An 18,907-nucleotide genomic window follows, 5' to 3' on the forward strand; every position below is an offset into this window, starting at 1 on the left:
CCCTAAGTTGTCCCTGAGATCCTGGAACAAGATATCGCAACACCTAAAGAAAGCAGCAGTAGGACCTAAGGACACAAAATGTTCTGAGCTCAGCCCAGACGTTCCCTTCCAGAAATGTGCAGAGGACAGTCCTAAAAGTCTAAAGTTGGGAAGAAAGGCTAGAAAAATTAGGAAAAGAAAGGAAAAGGAAAAGGGAAGGGAAGGAAAGGACAGGACAGGACAGGAAAGGAGAAGGGAAAGGGAAAGAGGAGAGGAGAGGGGAGGGGAGGGGAGGGGAGAGGGGAATCTCACCACAAAGAGTGACTACAGTGACAGGGATACCCAAGACACAAATCCAGTGACCTATTCCATAACCCATCTTTGGCTACACTTAATCTCTCTCTTGACCCTCCAGTCTCTCATCTCCAATGGCCTAGTAGACACCTGCAAGTCAGCAAGTCCAAAACTGAACATGTGACCTTTCCTCCACCCCAAACCCTTCCTTTTCCTAATGGTGCTATTACTGGCAAGGGCACCATCATCTTCCAAGTCACCCAGACTTGAAACCCAGGTGTTGCTGTTGACTCCTCACTCTTTCTCTATATCTCCCACCCCATAGCCAATATGTGGCCAAGTCTTGGTCCATGTCAGCACCTTTCATATACTCTCCCTTAGCTCCTCGGATAGAGGCACAACTCTGGTCCAGGCCCTCATCCCCTTGAACTGGCCAATGCTTTCTGTCTGGTCTCCCTGCCTCAGTCCATCCTCCCACCCCTCCGCTGTCACCTCCAAATCAGGAAACTCGAGAGGCTCCCTGTTACCTCTAGGAGCAAACATAGAGTCCTTCTTACACCCGGCCCCTTCCTACCCTTCTGGTCTTCCACTTTACTCCATGCTCCCAGGGGTGTCTCCTTGCCGTGCCTCTAAGAAGACTTCATTTTTGGACTCCAGGCATTTTCATTGTCTGTCCCCATGCCTGGAATGCTCCCTCTCCTCATCTCTGCCTCCTGGCTTCTCTGACTTCCTTCAGATCCCAGTTAATGATCACACATGCTCCAACAAGCCATGCCCAATTCACCTTAGCTGGCCTTCTACCTGTCGACTGTCACCCATCTAGATGGTTCATCTCGTTTGGACAGGGATATTTTCAGAAGGGACTTGACTGGCTCTCACTCTCTCCAGCCCCCAGAGGACAGGGGTCATTTCATAAATGGTTTTGCACAGTATTTTTTTTGTCTGGTGAGTCATGTAGTAGGAACCTAATAAATACTAGTTGAATTCAAAAATAGGATTATGTTTACAATTTGGTTATGTGGACTGTCCTACCCATCATTAAGATTGTCCTACCTTGAATCTCAATTTGAAACAAAGGGAAGGGCTTTCAAGAGCAAAGTCACCCTCTCTTGCCAAAGGCAGGGATCCCCTCTTCACCATTCCTGCAGGGGATTCCAAACCCAGATTTACCAGACATCCCCCTGGCCCCCCACCTCCACCCCTGGCCACCAGAACACCTTTCTACTTTTGTAGGTTATTTGGGATACTGAAGCATTCTGGGGAGGGAGAAGAGATGGAATGGAAAGGCTTCAAGGTGAAAACAAAGGGAAAAAAGAAAAGGAGGGGAATCCTGAATGGTGTTTACAGGTTGGAGGATAGGACAATTTAGACAAAGAGAAAGGGAAGGAAAGGCAGCAAGCAATCAAGAGCCTAGTATGTAACTGTCCCAGGAGTCTTTCTGGGATAGCTGGGAGTATTTGAGGAGTTGACTTCAAACTTAGGCTCAGAGAGGCTAAGTAATTTGTCAGTGGTCACACAGGAAGATCAATTGAAGTAAGTGAGAATGTTTAGCCTGGAGAAGAGGAGACTAGCTGTGGCACATGCCTTCCAGTATTAGAAGGACTGTCACGTGAAGAGAGATTAGATTTGTTTTCTTTGGCCCAGAAGGGCAGACCAGGAGGGCAGACCCAGGAGCACTAGCAGGGAAGCTGCCAAAGCTGCAGATGCTGATTTGATGTAAAAACAAATCAGAAAAATCCTAGTAATGAAAGCCATGCAAAGTGTAATGGGCTTCCTCTGGGGGAGGGGGGGCTTTCCTTTCATGGGAAGTCTTTAAGCAGAGCCTGGATGATTCCTTCTCAGAAGCAGCAGGCAATGTTCTTCAGGGGTATCAGCTTCATAGTAGCCTGTATTTAGAACTAGAAAGTACCCCATCAAAGATCACCTTATCCAACTCTCGATTTTTACCACTATAAATGAGACACAAAAGCCTTAAGCAACTGCCCAAGGCCAAACAATTATTTTAGCAGCCAAGTCCGAATTCAAACCCTGATCTTGACTCCAAAGCCAGAGCTCCTTCATCTGAATCATGTCACTGACTGAGTGAGGCGGCTTCCAACTCAGACTGCAGGATCACCAACTTGTTGGACTGTGTCCAGGACTGGGAGACCTCCACGAGGCCTCCAAAGTCCAACTGTTTGAATGCTGGACAGCTCCTATTGTTAGGATGATGGTCTTTGCGTTGCTGAAGCAGGAGTCTGCATTGTGGAACTGCCACCTCCTGGGAGCTAGGCAGACACCTCGTCCTCCAAGCAGTGGGAGATGGTAATGATATCCCTGCCAAGAGGATATCCTCACTCTCTTCAGCTATTCCTCACTGGCCATCATTTCCGGAACCACCTCAAGAGTCTTTCGTTTGATCTGGACATAGTCCATCCAGTCATGAATGGGGGGAGAGGGAGTGGTGAGGGGGATGACTCCTCCCTCACTCCCATACCTCCCTCAGTGTGAAATACAGAGCTGAGTATAACATTATTGTGGATGTCTGAATGCCATCAGGCAGGGCTTCTCCTGTCCTGGGTACCACATGGAATTAACAGACGCCCTCCAGGGGCAGTCCACTGAGCTCCTAGCCCATCTTCACCTAAGCTGGTTACATCCTGTCTAAGCAGATGAATTGATGGGCCCTGATTTGACTCCCAGCTCTCTGATTGGCTAGCTTCATAACCTTAAGCAAGGTCATGTCCCCTGTCTAGGATTTCAGTTTCCTCATCTCTAAAATGAGGATGAGGTTTAAGGTCCCTTTCAATACAAAATAAAACCCCCCAAATGCTTCTAACTGCACAGCCTCACTGCCAAATTTTCCAGTGACTTGGGGCCCTCCCTCCATCCTGTTGAACTCTCAGCACCCTGCTTCTGCCAGCCAGGTCCTCACTTGGTGTGACCTGCCAATATGCTCCTGATGGCACCTTGGTCTGTGTCCAAGTCAAATGTGGATCAGGGCAGGGTCAAGGGCAGGCCCTGGCAGCATGCCATGAGAACCTTGCCTCCAGGGTGGCAGTGACCCATTAGGCCATGCTCTTTAGGCACACTTGCTTGGCCAAGAATTCCCTAAACTACATTACATCGTCAGCTAGCCCAAGGGTCTCCAACTCAAACTGCCTTCAATTTTTTTTTAAATTATAAATCTGGGGCTGCTGGGTGGTGCAGTGAGTAAAGCACCTGTCCTGGAGTCAGGAGGGACTCGAGTTCGGTTCCGGCCTCAGACACTTAACACCCACACACATAAAAACTAGGCATGTGACCTTGGGCAAGTTACTTAACCCCAATTGCCCTCCAAAAGGCAAAAAAAATTATGAATCTGTTTTCAGGAGATGATCTTAAAGCTTATCTTCATAATACTTGATTTGATTTCAAATTTTTCTTAACAAAAGGACAAAACTGGGAAATAGGACATGAGATTGAGGCTGGGGTTGCCACCCTCTGCCTCAGATCTGCCAGCCACTTAAGGACTATCACATGGGAGAGAGATTCTACCTGTTCTATTTATCCCCAGAGATAAGAGCCAGTAGCAATGAGAGCAAGCTGCAAAGAGGCAGACTTTAGGCTTGTTGAAAAGAAAAAACTTTCTCATTAAACTGTCTGTCTCTCTCCCCTCCCCCATAGCTGTAGATAGATATTATATACCCACCTATATAGAGATCTCTCTCTTCTCTATCTCTCTTTTCTCTTTCTCTACCCCCCCATCTAATCTAGACATATACTGTTTGACCAGACAATACTACTATTAGATTTATGCCCCCAAAGATTGGAGAGAGAAGAGAAGGTCCTGTATATACAAAAATGGTCATAGGAGCTCTGTTTGAAGTGGCAAAAAACCAGATGGTAAGGGCATGACCAGCTAGTGGTGAAAAGCTAAAAAGTATAGCATCAGGATGTGCCAGGGAGGGAGGGGGATGGGAGGGAAGGAAACAGGAATAAGCATTTCTATAGAGCCTACTATGTGTCAGGTCCAGTGCTAAGCATTTTCTAAGGATTACCTCATTTGATCCTCACAATGACCTTGCAAAAGTAGCTGTTCTTACCTCATTTTGCAGCTGAAAAAAAGCTGAGGCACTCAGTTGGGTATCTTACCCTACACTAAAGTAAGGGGGAGGCGACAAGAAGGGGGGATGACAGAAGGGAGGGCAGATTGGGTGAGAGGATAGTTAGAAGCAAACAATTTTCAAAAGGGACAGGGTCAAAGGAGAAAATAGAACAAGTGGGGGGCCAGACAGGATGGAGGGAAATATAGTTAGTCTTTCACAATATAACTACTATGGAAATGTTTTGCATAAGTGCTCATGTATAACCCTTACTGAATTGCTTATCTTCCCAGTGGGGGTAGGTGAGGAGGGGAAAAGGGAGAAAATCTCAAACTCAAAGTTTTAAAAACAAATGTTAAAAAAAAGTTGTTTTAAAATGCTACTGGGAAATAAGATATACAGGCACTGGGATATAGGAATCCATCTTGTCTTAAAAGAAAGTAAGGGTGGACATGGGGAGATATCAGAGAAGGCAGATTGGGGTAAGGGGTATTCAGTATGCTTGTCATCTTGGGGTGGGGGTAGAGGAGAGATGGGGAGAAATTTTGTAACTCAAAATCTTATGGAAATGAATGTTGAAAACTAAATATTAATAAATTATAAAAGGAAAAAAATGAGGCAGAGAGAAGTTAAGTGACTTGCCCAAAGTCACCCAGCTAGTCGAACTTGGACTTTTGGACTTCAGACTCAGAGCTATGCCACTAGCTGTCTGTAATGATAAGACACTGGTGAGAAAAGATGAAATGAATAGTATTAAAGACTGGGAGACCTATATGAACTGATGCAGAATGAAGTGAGCAGAACCAAGGGAACAATTTATGCTACAAAATCAACATTGTAAAAACAAGCAACTTTGAAAGACTCAAGCCCTCTGATCACTCATGATTCCAGGAGACTTAATTCTGCCCACTTTGTGACTGAGACATGATGAACTAGAATGCACTGATGAGGCACAGGTTTTTGCACATGGCCAATATGGGAACTGGCCGTACCTGACTGTGCTTATTTATTACAAGAATGTTCTTTGTTTCTGTTTTCTTGTATGGGCAGTAGTGGAGGAAAAATGATGTTTACAATTGAAAAAAAAGAGAGAATATCATGAAGGTCTTTTCTCCAATGCTTTACTGAGACCCAATTGTGCAGCTCTGACTGTAGCATATATCCTCAATCCATAAATCTGGTAACCATACCAAAGAAACAATTGAGGTTAGTTTGACATGAATTTTTTTCTAACGAGCCCATGCCAGCTCCTAGTAAATGCCACTTCCTTTTCTACAGGCTCACAAATCATCTTCTTAACTCCTGCAATCAATTCAGTATATCCTTCCCCTCTCTCAGACCTACAAGGCCCTCACCATCCCTTGTCCCACCCCCATCTCTCCTTCTTTGCCTGTCTCAGATGAAGTGGCAGTACTTCTCACCAAAGGCTTATATGACTTATGCCCTTGAGCACATCCCATCCCAGCACTAAGACCCCCTCTCCCATCACTCTGCTCTGATGTCCATCTTTAGCTTCTCCTACTGACTCCTTCTTTGGTGGCCACCAAAATACCCAGACCTCCTCTATTCCTAGAAAGTCTTCACTTGTACCTACACATCTCTCTTCTCCAAACAGTCGCTTCTGACTAAAAATCTTCCTAGTGCACTAATCTGACCCTGACATGGTTATTCCCTTACTCAAGAACCTTTTTCCAATGCTTACCGGGACACAACTGGACAACAATGAAGTAAACTTCACCAGGCCTTTAAACCCTCAACAATGCAGTCCCTTAATAATCTTTACCATTCTAGCGTGACTTTCTACTCTTTCCCCTTCCAAAAAGTCCAGACCAAGGGTGGAGAACTTCACATGAAGTTTATATTCAATCAAAAGACCATACTCAAGGACCTAGAGGGCCACATGTGGCATTCAGGCCACAGGTTCCCCATCCCTGGTCCAGACAAACTGGATTTAAAACTTGGTTCATGTGCCACCCCCTGCCAGGAAGAGGCTTTCAGGTTCCCTTTTTGGTAGTGCTCTCTCTCCTCAAAGGGACCACTATAAACTGAGAAATGCCAAGATCATGGGGTTGGAAAGACCTCATCCATTACTTAATCCAATCCCCACCTGCAAAGGGATCCCTTCTACCAGGAGCTATGTAACCTGGGCTTGAAAATATAGAGTCGGGGCGGCCAGGTAGCACAGCAAGTAAGAGCACCGGCTCCAGTGTTGAGAAGACCTGGAGATCTAATCCGGGGCTCAGACACTTAGCACCCACCCAGAAACACCTGGCCGTGTAACCTTGAGCAAGTTACTTAACCCCAATTGCTTAAAAAAAAAAAAGAAAATATAGAGTCAAGGGGGCATCTAGGTGGTGCAGTGAATAGAGCACTGGCACTGGAATCAGGAGGACCTGAGTTCAAATCCAGCCTCAAACACTTGACACACTTACTGTGTGACCTTGGGCAAGTCACTTAACCCAAATTGCCCTGCCATCCCCCCCTCCAAAAAGGCAAAAAAATAATATAAAAATGATGACCAGGAAACAATCATAGTGGTACCCTCCTGTAATCCCAGTTCTAAGCTGCTACAAAGAGCCAAGCCAAGCAAGGGTCAGTACTAAGAATGGAAGCAGTATGAGGGGAGCCCCCTAGAACAGCAAGCTATCAGGCTGCCTAAGGAGGGGAGACCTGACCTGGGTGGGAAGTGGAGCAAGAGGTCCCATATAGCTCAATTGGTGGTCTCTATACCTCCAGCCTGGGCAGGATAGAGAAAAACTAGTCCATCTGTATCCATGTATATCTACAGCTATAGAAAATATGTCCCTGCCTTACCATATGCATATTTACAGTGTGCACATGTGTGTTGCATGTATGCATGTAATGAGCACATGTGCACATAGCACGTTGATATGTATGGTGTGCTCGTTGTATGATTACATGTGTGTAGCATGCATTGTGTGTGCATGTAACCTTACTGTATCATGTGTATGTGTTCACATGTGTGTCTGTATGTCTGGCTGTATGTAGCAAGTCTGCTCTTACTTCTGCATGGTCCTTCAGGGATTAAAGATTGTGTCTACCCTGGCCTTGATCACTGAATGCATTTAATATCACCAGATACTTTTAACTGAATTCAACAAATTGACTAAGCCCTCATATCCTCTCCATAAGGCCCTGTCCTAGGTGCTGAGAGACTTAGACATAGAAGGCAGAATCGTTGTGCTCCAAGTGCTCACAACCCTGCTAAAATCTTTTTTTTTTTAATGCAAAGATCCACTTGCAACAAAGCAAAAGAGACCCTAAGAAATCAACATGAGAACCAAGTGACCTGTCTGAGTGTTCAAAGAAAGGGGAAAGAATTTTCAGCTAGGTGAACCAGGAAGGTTTCATAGTAACAGGAGAGAAAATATGTTGGCAAAAATAGTGTTGATAAATAAGAGAAATGAAACTTTAAACAACTCTGAGGTACCACCTCACACTTATCAGATTAACTAATATGACAGAAATGGGAAATGACAAATACTGGAGGAGATGTGGAAAAACTGGGACATTAATGCACTGTTGGTGGAGTTGTGAACTAGTCTAATCATTCTGGAGAATATTTTGGAACCATGTCCCAAAAGCTATTCAACTGTGTATACCCTGTGATCCAGCAATTCTGCTACTAGGTCTATACCCCCAAAAAGATAAAAGAAAGAGAGAAATATGTACAAAAATGTTATAGCAGTTCTTTTTGTGGTGGCAAAGAATCAGATACCGAGGGGGTGCCCATCAATTGGGAAATGATATATCTATGATGTAAGAGATGATGACAGAGATAATTTCAGAAAAACTTTGGAAGATTTATATGAACAGATATAAAATGAAATGAGTAAAACAAGGAGAACATTTTTATAGTAACAACAATATTGTAAAGATAATCAACCGTGAAACACTTGGTAACTCTGATCAGCGCAAATTAGGTCCTACTACAATTCCAAAGGACTCATGGTGAAAAATATTACCCACCTCCCTATGGAGAACTGATGGACTCACAGAGTATAGACTAAAGCATTTTTCCTGTTTCTTTTTCTTGCTCTCACCCCCCCCCCCCCCCGAACATGAATAATGTGGACATTTGTTTTGTATAACTTCATATTTGTAATGGATTTTCTATTTCTTGCCTTCTCAATGAGTGGGGGAGGGGATATGAGAGGAAGAGAATTTGGAACTGAAGACAAAATAAACTTGAATTAAAAAATAAAAATAGCATTGAGAAAGGTTTGAGATCCAAAAATACCTAGGCAACTGACAAATAGCAAGCCATTCTCCAACAGCTAAGTATTCAAAGGATATAATTACTTTCAAAAGAAGTTTTGCAAAGAGCAAATATATGCTTCAATTTACTAATAATATGAAAAACTAAAAACTTCAACAACTGGAGGCTTCAGCTCCTATCACTTCTAGCAAACTGGCAAAGGTGATCAAAGATGGTAAGAATTCAGTGTTAGTAAGGTATGAAAAGCAAGGTCTTTGTGTCAATGCCTATAGATTCAGAAATGGATGAAAAAACTATGGCACAGGGATGTAATGGAATAAGATGAATGAGGACTGCAGGAAAATATGGGAAGATTCATATTAATTTTGTGGAATCAATCCAATAAGATGAATTCTTCCTACGACATTAACTACAATATGAATGAAAAGATCCTTAAAAGAAAGTGGAACATGGGATAAAAATTGGAAAACCCAGGGAAGAGCTAATGAACTATATCCTGCCTCCCCCAACTCAAGACAGAGAAGCAGAGAACTACTTTACAGAATATTGTACACAGTGTCAGAATTGGTCACTGTATTGAATGTTCTGTTTAATCAGTTCAATTTAGAGGGGTGCTGAAACAGGGAAGGGAGTAAGCATTTAAACAGCACCTACTATGTGCAAGGCATTGTGTGAAAGACTTTACCAATATTATCTCATTTGATCTTCATGACCACCCTGGGAGATTAGGTGCTATTATTCCCATTTTACAATCGAGGAAATTGAGGCAGATGACAATTAAGCAGCTTGCCTAGGTCCCATATCTGGTCAATGTCTGAGGCCAGTCTGAAGTTAGTGTCAGGTCTTGTTGACTCCATGCCCACTGCTCTAATCGCTGTGCCACCAACTACCTTGAAATTTCTAAGGGTAAGATAAAAGGCATTCATAAACTCATGTAATCTATGTGTGTATAAGGGTGTGTGCATGTATTTAAAGAGGCTACATGAGGTACTTATATCCTCTTTCTTGGTCTTGAATTACACACATGGTGATCTCTCCCTGTGAAATTAGGGGAAGGCATTTTAGATATAGACAACAGCCAAAGAATGAGTTGTCACGATTGGAAAATGAAGAAAAGAGTTGAGGTTCCCAATGCACCCTTAGCTTCTCTAAGATTCACTTTTCTTCCCTGGGAGACCTTTGGTTGGGGGAGGAAAGGGGAGAAAGTCCCCAAAGCAGTTCAATGGGAGCACATGGGACCAAGTAAGGGGAGGAGTCTAGCTAGGTGAAGGCCAGTGAATAGTAGCTAGCTAGCTGGCCTGCAGTCTCCTACCAACACTTATTTCCTTGGTGCACTTCCCACTTTGAGAATCCCCTAAGAAAAGCCAGGAGCAAAAGAAGAAAAAGAAAGAGGCTGTGGCTTTCTGCTTCCTGCCATAAAACCTGTGCGCTCTCCATTCCATGTTAGGAGCCTGGCCCTTCTTGTGTTCTTGCTCCACAGGTTGAAGCGGGGCTTTCCTCCCAAGCCTGTCTCTTTTTTGGTTTCTGGCTCCCTGCCACTCTGATACTGGAACCCAGTCCCGCTGCCTCTTCTCTTACTCCCCCACCCCACCTCCCAGTTCTACCTAGAGGACATCCCAGGAAACAGTAAAAAAATAAAATAAAATAAAATAAGTAAATTGCTTCCCTCCCCTGAGCCCCAAATTGCTTCTTCTATAGAATGAGGTGGGGTGGGGGAGGGGAGGGGAGTTGAAGATCTACTTCTATCTACTGTCCTGTGACACTCTTCTTACACATCGGCAACCCCTTTGTGTGTTGTCTTGGGTAACTTTCCCTCATTCACTTAAACTCAATAAACATTGATTGAGTCTATGCTATGTGTGAGTACTTTACTAAGGCTGGGGATAAAGACAAGCTCTCTCAGAGAGTTGAGCTTTCACTCTCTCAGGGGAATGCATCACACAAACAAGAAAATAAAGAGGAAACCCGAAGTGACTGAAGAGGGCACTGAGGTATCACTGGGGAGGAGGGGTTATCAGGAAGGGCTTCACCGACTTGACAGCCTCACATTCATGCTTTGAAGGAAGCTGGGAACTCGAAGATACAAAGGTGAGGAGGGCAGAAGACACTCTAGGCTTGTCCTTGCAAGAACTGAGCTCAATCACAACCCAGTCATGTAGTTATGAGGATTCTCTCTTTCTTCCTGGAATTCCTCAAAGTCCAAGGGATTCAAGGTTCATTTCTGGAATCTCCCCCCCCCCCCCCCACACCATTTTCCCTTCTAAAGTCTCTGGCTACTGGTTTGTTGGCATGCTTACTCTTTCCTGTACGAAGTGCCCCCCAGAAGGCTAGAATTTGTGTCTGACCCCACTGTGTTCCACCTACCCCCAGTCATTAGGAATTCAGATTCTGACAATCTTTTCTGATTTCTTCCCTCCTTTCACCTAGTTTTCCCATCAGTCAGAAATTAAATCCCATGTGGAAGATCGTCTTCTTACGTTCTTTACATTTCTGGGAGAGAAAAAGCATTCACAATATTTATTGGATGCTCCTGCCTTTAGCAGATGTCTAAACTGGCCAAGTGCCCCAACATTGTCTTATCTTGCCACCATGGTGGTTCTCTAGTAGGAAGAAACTACCAAGGGCTTGAATTTGGTTATGGAGTTTGCATTATTATGGTTACAATAACACTTGGCTTTTCTCTGTTTTTCTTCACCTAAATAAACTCCCCCTTAAGCCTACTTCTACAGTCCTGCAATACCGATGAAAAAATCCTCTCCTGCCAATGTCCAGCTCAGGTGCCCCCTTTCCTCCACACAGCCTTCCATGACACTTTCTCACTACTCCAGCAAAAGAATCTGAGGATCATACCTCAGTTTTCCTACAATATTTCATTAAGACCTGTTTGCCCCAAACTGGTTTTTCTTTTGTTTTGTTTTGTTTGCTTTTTGGAGTGGTGAAGGCAGGGTTAATTGGGGTTAAGTGAGTTGCCCAAGGCCACACAGCTAGTGTTAAATGTCTGAGGCTGCATTTGAACTCAGGTCTTCCTGACTCCAGGGCCAGTGCTCTCTCTATTCACTGCACCACCTAGCCACCCCCCAGCTTGTTCTTTCTTATACCTTTCTCTAGTTCTGAAATTTTTAATGTAGAGTCTATTTTCAATCCATAAAAGATGAACGAACAGAGAGCAACTAAATGAGGCCTGCTGGGTGTCAGGTGCTGTGGATACAAAAAAAGGCAGAAAACCATCCCTGCCTTCAAGGAGCTTACGTTCTAATAGGTAGACAAAGTGCAATTACTCTTCTGGATCTGACTCTGACCCCCGAGGAGTAAATGGCTGCAGAAGGAGAAATTGTGAGAATCATTTTAAAGTGACCACTACATCTTAGAACATGGAAATGAGGAGAATGACCTAGGTTGCAATCAGACATGCAACAGAGACTTTTGGAGTGCACTGTTTTCAAGATTTCAGTTTGGGAATAGATGAGATTGCCTAGTCTACAATTCCATAGGAAATCTTCAGGAGAAATAGGAAGCACTCCAATGAAATTTTGAGGAAACCCAAAATGATTCAGACACAGAGGGGGAAGAGGGAGAATTGCCTAGAAACCAATGTGGTGACAGAGGGTGAATAAAAATGGCAATGGTGATCTGGTAGAAACACTGGTCATCAGACCTGCTCAGATGTCAGTGAGTTAAGGCTAGCAGGGGAAGCTAAGAGCAGACAACAAAAAGGGGCTCCTGTTTGGCTATCTAAGGGAAAGAGAATCAATGAAGAGAAAAGCCCACTGCTTAGGGTAGAGGTGATGCTGATAACTATTGATGGGAGAAGGTACAAATGGGCAATTAGTTTGCTTCTTTTCCCATCCCATAAGAATGACTTTCTGAGCGGAAAAAATGGCACAAATATGCTATGACTTGGGTGTTGAAGGCCAAGGAGGGAGACAAAGGAGCATGGGCTAGCTGGAATTCAAGAATTCAAGCTGCCAGGTCTGCAGATGGGATTATGAAGCCATGTTGTATCTAAAAGATCAAGGAGAAACGAGATGAGGGCAGCTAGGTGGTACAGTGGATAGAGCACTGGTCCTGGAGTCATGAGTTCAAATCCACCCTCAGACACTTATTAGCTGTGTGACCGTGGGCAAGTCACTTAACCCTGATTGCCTCTCCTAAAAGAAGAATGAAATGCCACAAGACAGGAGAAGAACATGCATGAAAGGAAGGAATATAGTCTACAAACTATGGGCCAGTGAGATGGACTTAGAGTCCTAGCAAAATTTCATAATTTGATACATAGGACCCAAAATAATGACTTGGGTCCTTGATGGACAGTCACCACGGCTTGTTGTACAGTTAGAACAACAGCCTGGAAGCCAGGGTTCAAGTAGCATTACAGAGGCATGCTGACATTCTCATGACCTCTTGGAGCTCTGGACCGGTACTGTCCAACTGAAATAGAAACAGGACCACTAACCCATGTACAAGCCCCCCCCCCCCCTGGGTGGCAGGATGACTTCGCTTTACCATGGATAATTAGTTGCTTTATTGGAGCTTTACTTATATCCTTCATCTTCCCAATTACATTTTAATGTGCTCCAGGCCCCCTCCAGTGCTGTAGATGCTGAGAAGGCAGTCACTCTTCTGCTTCAGGTGACCCTCTGAGACTCCAAGTCAGAGAGAAGGGGTCTACCTGCCCCTGCAGATGCAGTCTCTTCATCCAAGTTCCTCATTCAAATGAAATGACAGGCGCAGTCTCTAGTCCCTAGACTAGATTGCAAGAGCAGACTAGGCCTAGAGGACAGTGCCTAATAGGTCTGGCAGACAGTACCATTAAATGCTGTCAAACTGGTATTGATGGGTCTGTGTCAATTTGAAGGGATCTCAAGGGTGCAGGGCCCTTTGACTCATTCTGCTCAACATTGCTAGCAGGGCTGGATGGAATACAGGGCACTCTTGTCAAATTTGGTAGAGTGGGGAGATAGCCAATACACATCTCATGACTGGGTGAATGTAATAAAATTCAAGAGAGATAAATGTAAATTTGTACACTAGGGTGATAAGATTCAACCAATACCAGCCAGAAGAAGTGTGTGGACAGTAGTTTGTCTGACAAGGATCTGAGGCCCAAGAATCTCAGGACCATGGGACATCAAAACCAAAAGATGTTAGGTGGTCACTGAAGGAAGGAATGGCTTTCTAGGAACAATGAAGCCACAGTCTCTCTGTCCTCTCCTCTGTTCAGTCCTTAATAGAGTAATCATTTCTGGGAGCCACATTTTAGGAGGGGCACAGAAAAAGTGGAGAAAGACTGGAGAGCAGCCAGGGCAATTAGGGCAATCAGCAGACTGGGGATAGGAATATCTCTGAAGGATTTGGGGGATAGGGGCTTAGCCTAGGAGAGAAAGCCTGAGACAGCTACAGTGCTGGTACACAAAAAGGGAACTAGATGGTCTTGGAGGGCAGTTGGGGGCTGGGTCCTTTGCTCTTGGTCTCTTAAATCTGAGTCTCAGTTTTTCTTAAAGGAATGCATGTTTTCATAGGTGGGTGGAGGGAAGTGGGTAACTGTCCCAAGGCACTCTTCCCAAATGAGAGGACATCTACAATACATATTGTATTCACTTTGGAGCCAGATATTTTTGGAAGTTTATCAACAAGCATTTAGTCAGCACCTCCTGTATTCTAGACACTGTGGTAGGTATAGGGAATACAAAGAGGAAAGTGAAAGCAGTCCCTGCCCACTAACCCTAATCCCCAAAGTGAGTTGGGAGAGCATCCCTAGTACAGCCCTTCCAGCAAAGGAGGAATGCTCATTTCCCAGTTGTGCTGCTTGGAGAGGCAACCTCTTTTCAGATTCAGATGGACTAGGAGCCTCTAAAGGAAGATCCCTTTCAACCTGATTCTTCACTATTGCACTACATATATAATATTTCAGAACTGTTTCTGTATGAGTCATATGCCTCAGGGAAGAACAAGTCCTCCCCAAGGTCAGGACCCTTGACTTGGTTGTCTTTGTATTGCCCCCCAAGGCCCAGAAGTGAAATTAATGGTGGTGAGGAGGGCTAGGCTGAGGAAAGGGTAGGGAGGAGGAATTAAATCTGATGACAAATTCCAGAGATTCAAAGAACATATCTAGGTGCTCTTCTGGGGCTGTCATTTACCCAAGGCTAGCTAGGCTGGGCTTCTAGAAGTGACGATGGGATGGCTGCTCTTCGGGGATTGATCAAAGAAAAGTGACAAGGGGGATCATGGTTCAGGGGAAGGGACATAGGCTCTAAGACTCAGTTTCCCTAGTCCAATCATTCTGGAGAACAATTTGGAACTATGCCCAAAGGATTATAAAACTGTGCCTACCCTTTGTTCCACCAACACCACTGATAGGTTATGTATCCCAAAGAGCAAAAAGAAAAGGGAAAAGGATCTACTTACACAAAAATATCTATAGCAGCTTTTCATGGTGGCAGGAAATTGCAAAAAGAGATGTCCACCAACTGGGGAATGGCTGAATAAATACATTGTGTCGTATTGTACAAACATTTAGAAAGACTTACAAGAACTGATACAAAGTGAAGTGAGTAGAATCAGGAGAAGATTGTACACAGTATAGCAACATTGTACAATGATCAACTGTGAGAGACTTAGCTATTCTGATCAAGGCAATTCCAACCGGCCCATGATGAAAAATGCTATCCACCTCTACAGAGAGCTGATTAACTGAATGGAAATTGAAGCATACCTTTTTAAAAACTTGCTTTATTTTTTACTGTTTATATGTTTTACATGACTTTCCATATAGAATCGATATCAAATTGCTTGCCTTCCCAAGGAGGGGGAAGGTCCGGAGGGAGGGAGAGAATTCAAAACTCAAAATTTTAAAAAAATGATTGTCAAAGAGATTTTTTAAACACGTAATTGGGAAATATTTAATGAAATAAATAAAAATAATTTTAAGGAAATGAGATCCACATTCCATTCTCAGTTCTGAAATTTACTAACTGGATATGATCTTCCATGGACAAGTCAATCAACCTCCCTGGGAACTCAGGTTCTTAAAATGTAAAACGAGGGGATTTGCCTCAAGGACTTCAAGGCCCTTCCAGTTCTAGAACTGCAGCTAGCTGTGAGACTCAGAACAAGTCATTGGACCTTGCTGGGCCTCAGTGTCTTCATTTGTAAATTGAGGCAGGGCCTCCAGTCTCCTCCAGCTCTTAATCTATGCTGAATGTCTCTATCCTAAAAGTTCCAGATCCAAGGACTGGAACATAGCAGGTGCTTTCACAAATGCTAGCTGAGTTTAAGCAAAACTGCTCTAGATGGCAGCACAGAATGGTAGCCCCAGGTGTGGAAAGAACTCAGATGTGATCTGGGCACTTCCTTTAAACCTCAATTGGAAGCCTAGGGAACAATTTCACCTTGTAGTTAAACAGATTAAGTAAAAAACTCAAATGTTAAGGGTACAGCCCGTCCCAGCAGGAAAAACAAAACAACCTTTCTACATTCGTCTTGACAAAGCAGGGGGGTGATTAGCAAGGGGTCAAGGCTGCCCTAGTACCAGCCCTAGTCCAACTTCTCTGGCAGGAAAGAGCCTCCTGGGCTCTTCTCCTAACAGAGCCCTGTATACTGTAGCTCCCAAGCTGCAGGAGTCCCCACTAAAATGGTTAAAGTGCTCTCAACATCCAGTCGTGGAATCCCCTGCCCAGGGCTTCACTGGACCTCCCTTCTACTACTGTCAGCTCTAGTTCTCCCCTCTCTAACTAAGACCTCTCTAAGGTCTAACTCTGTCTGCAGCTCTGGCCAAGCCTTTGCTGTCAGGATTCCTGCCAGTCACAAGTGCATTCCAGATGGGAATTGGGTGCAAGAAGGAGCAGGCTGATGGAAAAGCCCTTGTGTGAAGCCCTTCTCATTTCCCCTCTACTCCCTGTCCTCAACCCTCCTGCTCTCCCCGACAAAAGCCCCCAAACCCAAGTAGAGTTTTAGGGCTCATCAGCTTGGAGTACCATGGAGATGGAGTGAGAGGGGCTAACCTTATTTTACAGGCGAATCACAGGCAAATTAAATGTTTTGGCCAAGGCCCCCATAGGTAACAAGCATCGGAGCTGAGATGTAAAGGCAGACTCCAAATACAGCATTTCCCCCTCCACACACACACTCTACCTACTATGTGCTAGGGCCCATATCTAGGACTTCTGAGATGGAAAGAGGGATGGGATAAGGACAAAAAGCCTGTCATCCATGCAACCAGAGTTGACTGACACCTTTGATGGAGGGTGGGGGTGGTTGATATTCCTCCGTTTCCAGTGAAAAGCCCCACCCCTTGTGGGAGACTTCCCCAGAAAATGAGATGCCCAGGTACCTGTCACAGCTCACCCTCCCCTGAAATTGGCGTTAGATGCCCCCTCAAGTTCAGCTGAAGGTCTTGATGTCCCCTCCCCCAGCCCCCAGTAATAAGATGAAAACCACATGTCACTCACACTGGACATCCATCCCACCCCCTCCCAGTGGCACCAGCACCTGAAGTCAGCAGCAAGCCCCTTCAGGTGTCCATCTCCTCTGCAAATGGTTAAGACCACCTCAGGTTTTCTCACCAAGAAGGGAGAAACTAAGAAAACCGATTGCCGTCTCCCCCCAAACCCCCCGACTAAGTTAAGGGCAAACATCAAAGCTCAAGAGGTAATGGCTCACAGCTGTCCAAGATTAAGTGGCTGGGCAGGGAGTGTCAGGCTTTTTTTTTTTTTTTTTTTTGCCAGATTGTTAACCCTGCCTTGGCTGCTGGAAACCCCAGGTGACTTTTCCAACACCCTCCAAAGGGCCACCCAAAGTTGGCCCAGTCAGCCTGGACCAGGCATCTCTTTTGGAACCTTCCTTCCCCCTGAGTCCCATGCCAGGCAATAATACCTTTCCAGTGCCACACTCCCTCCATGCCAGATGGGACTTTTCAGTGCACCTGCTCATCCCAGTGGCACCAGGGGAGGGTGATGCCCCCAGCCCATTGCCAGTGGGGACCCTCCCTCTAGGACTACCAGGCAGCTTACCTCCTTGAGCAGGCTGGCTTTCTTCTTCAGCAGCTCACACTTTCGAAGTTTGCAAATCTGGTGGGTCCTCCGATTTGTGCAACTGGTACATGCCCCACAGTTTTCCAGTCTCCGACAGGGCTCACACATCCCACATCGCTTGCGCTTTTTCCGGCCATCTCCACACCCCCCAGGCTGCTGCTCTGTGCTCCCTGCCACCCCAGCGGGGAGCCCAGCCCCTCTGAAGCTCCCGGGCATCACCTTGCCCTGAGGGAAGTTGGGAAGTCCCGGTGGCTCCGGCTGGACGGGCACTGGCATCTGAAACTGGCTCATAGCACTGCCAGGGCAGGGGGCATAGGACCTGCTGCCAACACTTCAGGTTAAGGGCCCCCCACACCTGAAGTCAGAAGAGTAGAGCTGCCGAGCTGCCTGCTATCCACCAGGCTTCCTTACAAGCTCCCCTTACAAGCTCCGCTGCTCTTCACCTTCTGTGCCCCACTGGGGTCTGGCACAGCTGGGGGGCACTTTCCCACTTGCCAGGGCCTGGGATCTGGGGAAGGATACCAGCAGCAGCCTCCCGGAGTGGTATCATTCTGACCCTAGGTGCTGTCCTTCACTCTCCCTGAGGGGGTACCGGGGCACCAGGTGAGGAGGCTGGACGGGGAGAGGGGGCTGGTAGGTGGGTAAGGGAGGGGAGGGCTTCTCAATGGGGGTGGGGTTTCTCTTCCAGGAACCAGGATGAAGTAGAACGAAGGTGGTACAGCCTGGGAGAGGAACAGAGAGAGAAGTGGTGGGGGGAGAGGCTCATCACCTTGGGATGGGGACAACTTTACCAAATCCTTTTCCTGATTCGGGGGAGAGGTACATGACCAAACCTAGACTAGACTCATACTCTCCGCTGGGGGAGGGGGGAAGGAGGAGGCACCAATATTTACCAAAGGTTCAGTTAAAAAGTGGAGGGGGGAGGTGGGGAAGGCTCCTCCCCTTGTGGGAGATTTCCAAGGAAGTTGGGCCCCTAGGAGCCTTCAACAGCTTCCCCCCCTCGAAATTCTCCTGGGGTGGGGGTTGCCGAGGTCTGCCGGCCTTCCCCTCGGGTCTCAATATTTAAAATTAAAAGTTTTCTTCGAAGGCGCTGAAGGGCTAGGGGATTTCTGCCCCTCGCCCCCGGGCGAAGGTGGGGGTAGGGATCCCCCCCTTCCAAGGCCCTGGCCCCAGTGCCGGAGCGCACCCCCGCTCCCCGTCCAGTCCTAGAGCGTTCTGCCTGGCCCCGAGAAGCAGCACAGGGAACAGGGGTGCGGGGAGCGCGGCCCGGTGCACGGGGCGCAGAGGGCTGGACGGGCCAG

The 18,907-nt window shown here is 45.9% G+C and overlaps 1 protein-coding gene across 2 annotated transcripts in view; it reads right to left on the minus strand.

Annotated features, from left to right (window-relative positions):
* Positions 1-18,907, minus strand: part of TET3 (tet methylcytosine dioxygenase 3) — a 136,176-nt gene extending 117,269 nt beyond the window's left edge. For both annotated transcript variants that reach the window (XM_069102799.1, XM_069102798.1), the window contains exon 1: positions 17,586-18,907. In XM_069102799.1, coding sequence (XP_068958900.1) covers positions 17,586-17,897 — 312 coding nt within the window. In that variant the 5' untranslated portion in view covers positions 17,898-18,907. The remainder of the gene's footprint in view (positions 1-17,585) is intronic.

This window comes from Petaurus breviceps, unplaced genomic scaffold, assembly GCF_028583685.1.
Source record: "Petaurus breviceps papuanus isolate PSGF00001 unplaced genomic scaffold, PetGlider_PUasm1.0 556, whole genome shotgun sequence".
In the NCBI taxonomy this organism is placed as follows: Eukaryota; Metazoa; Chordata; class Mammalia; order Diprotodontia; family Petauridae; genus Petaurus; species Petaurus breviceps.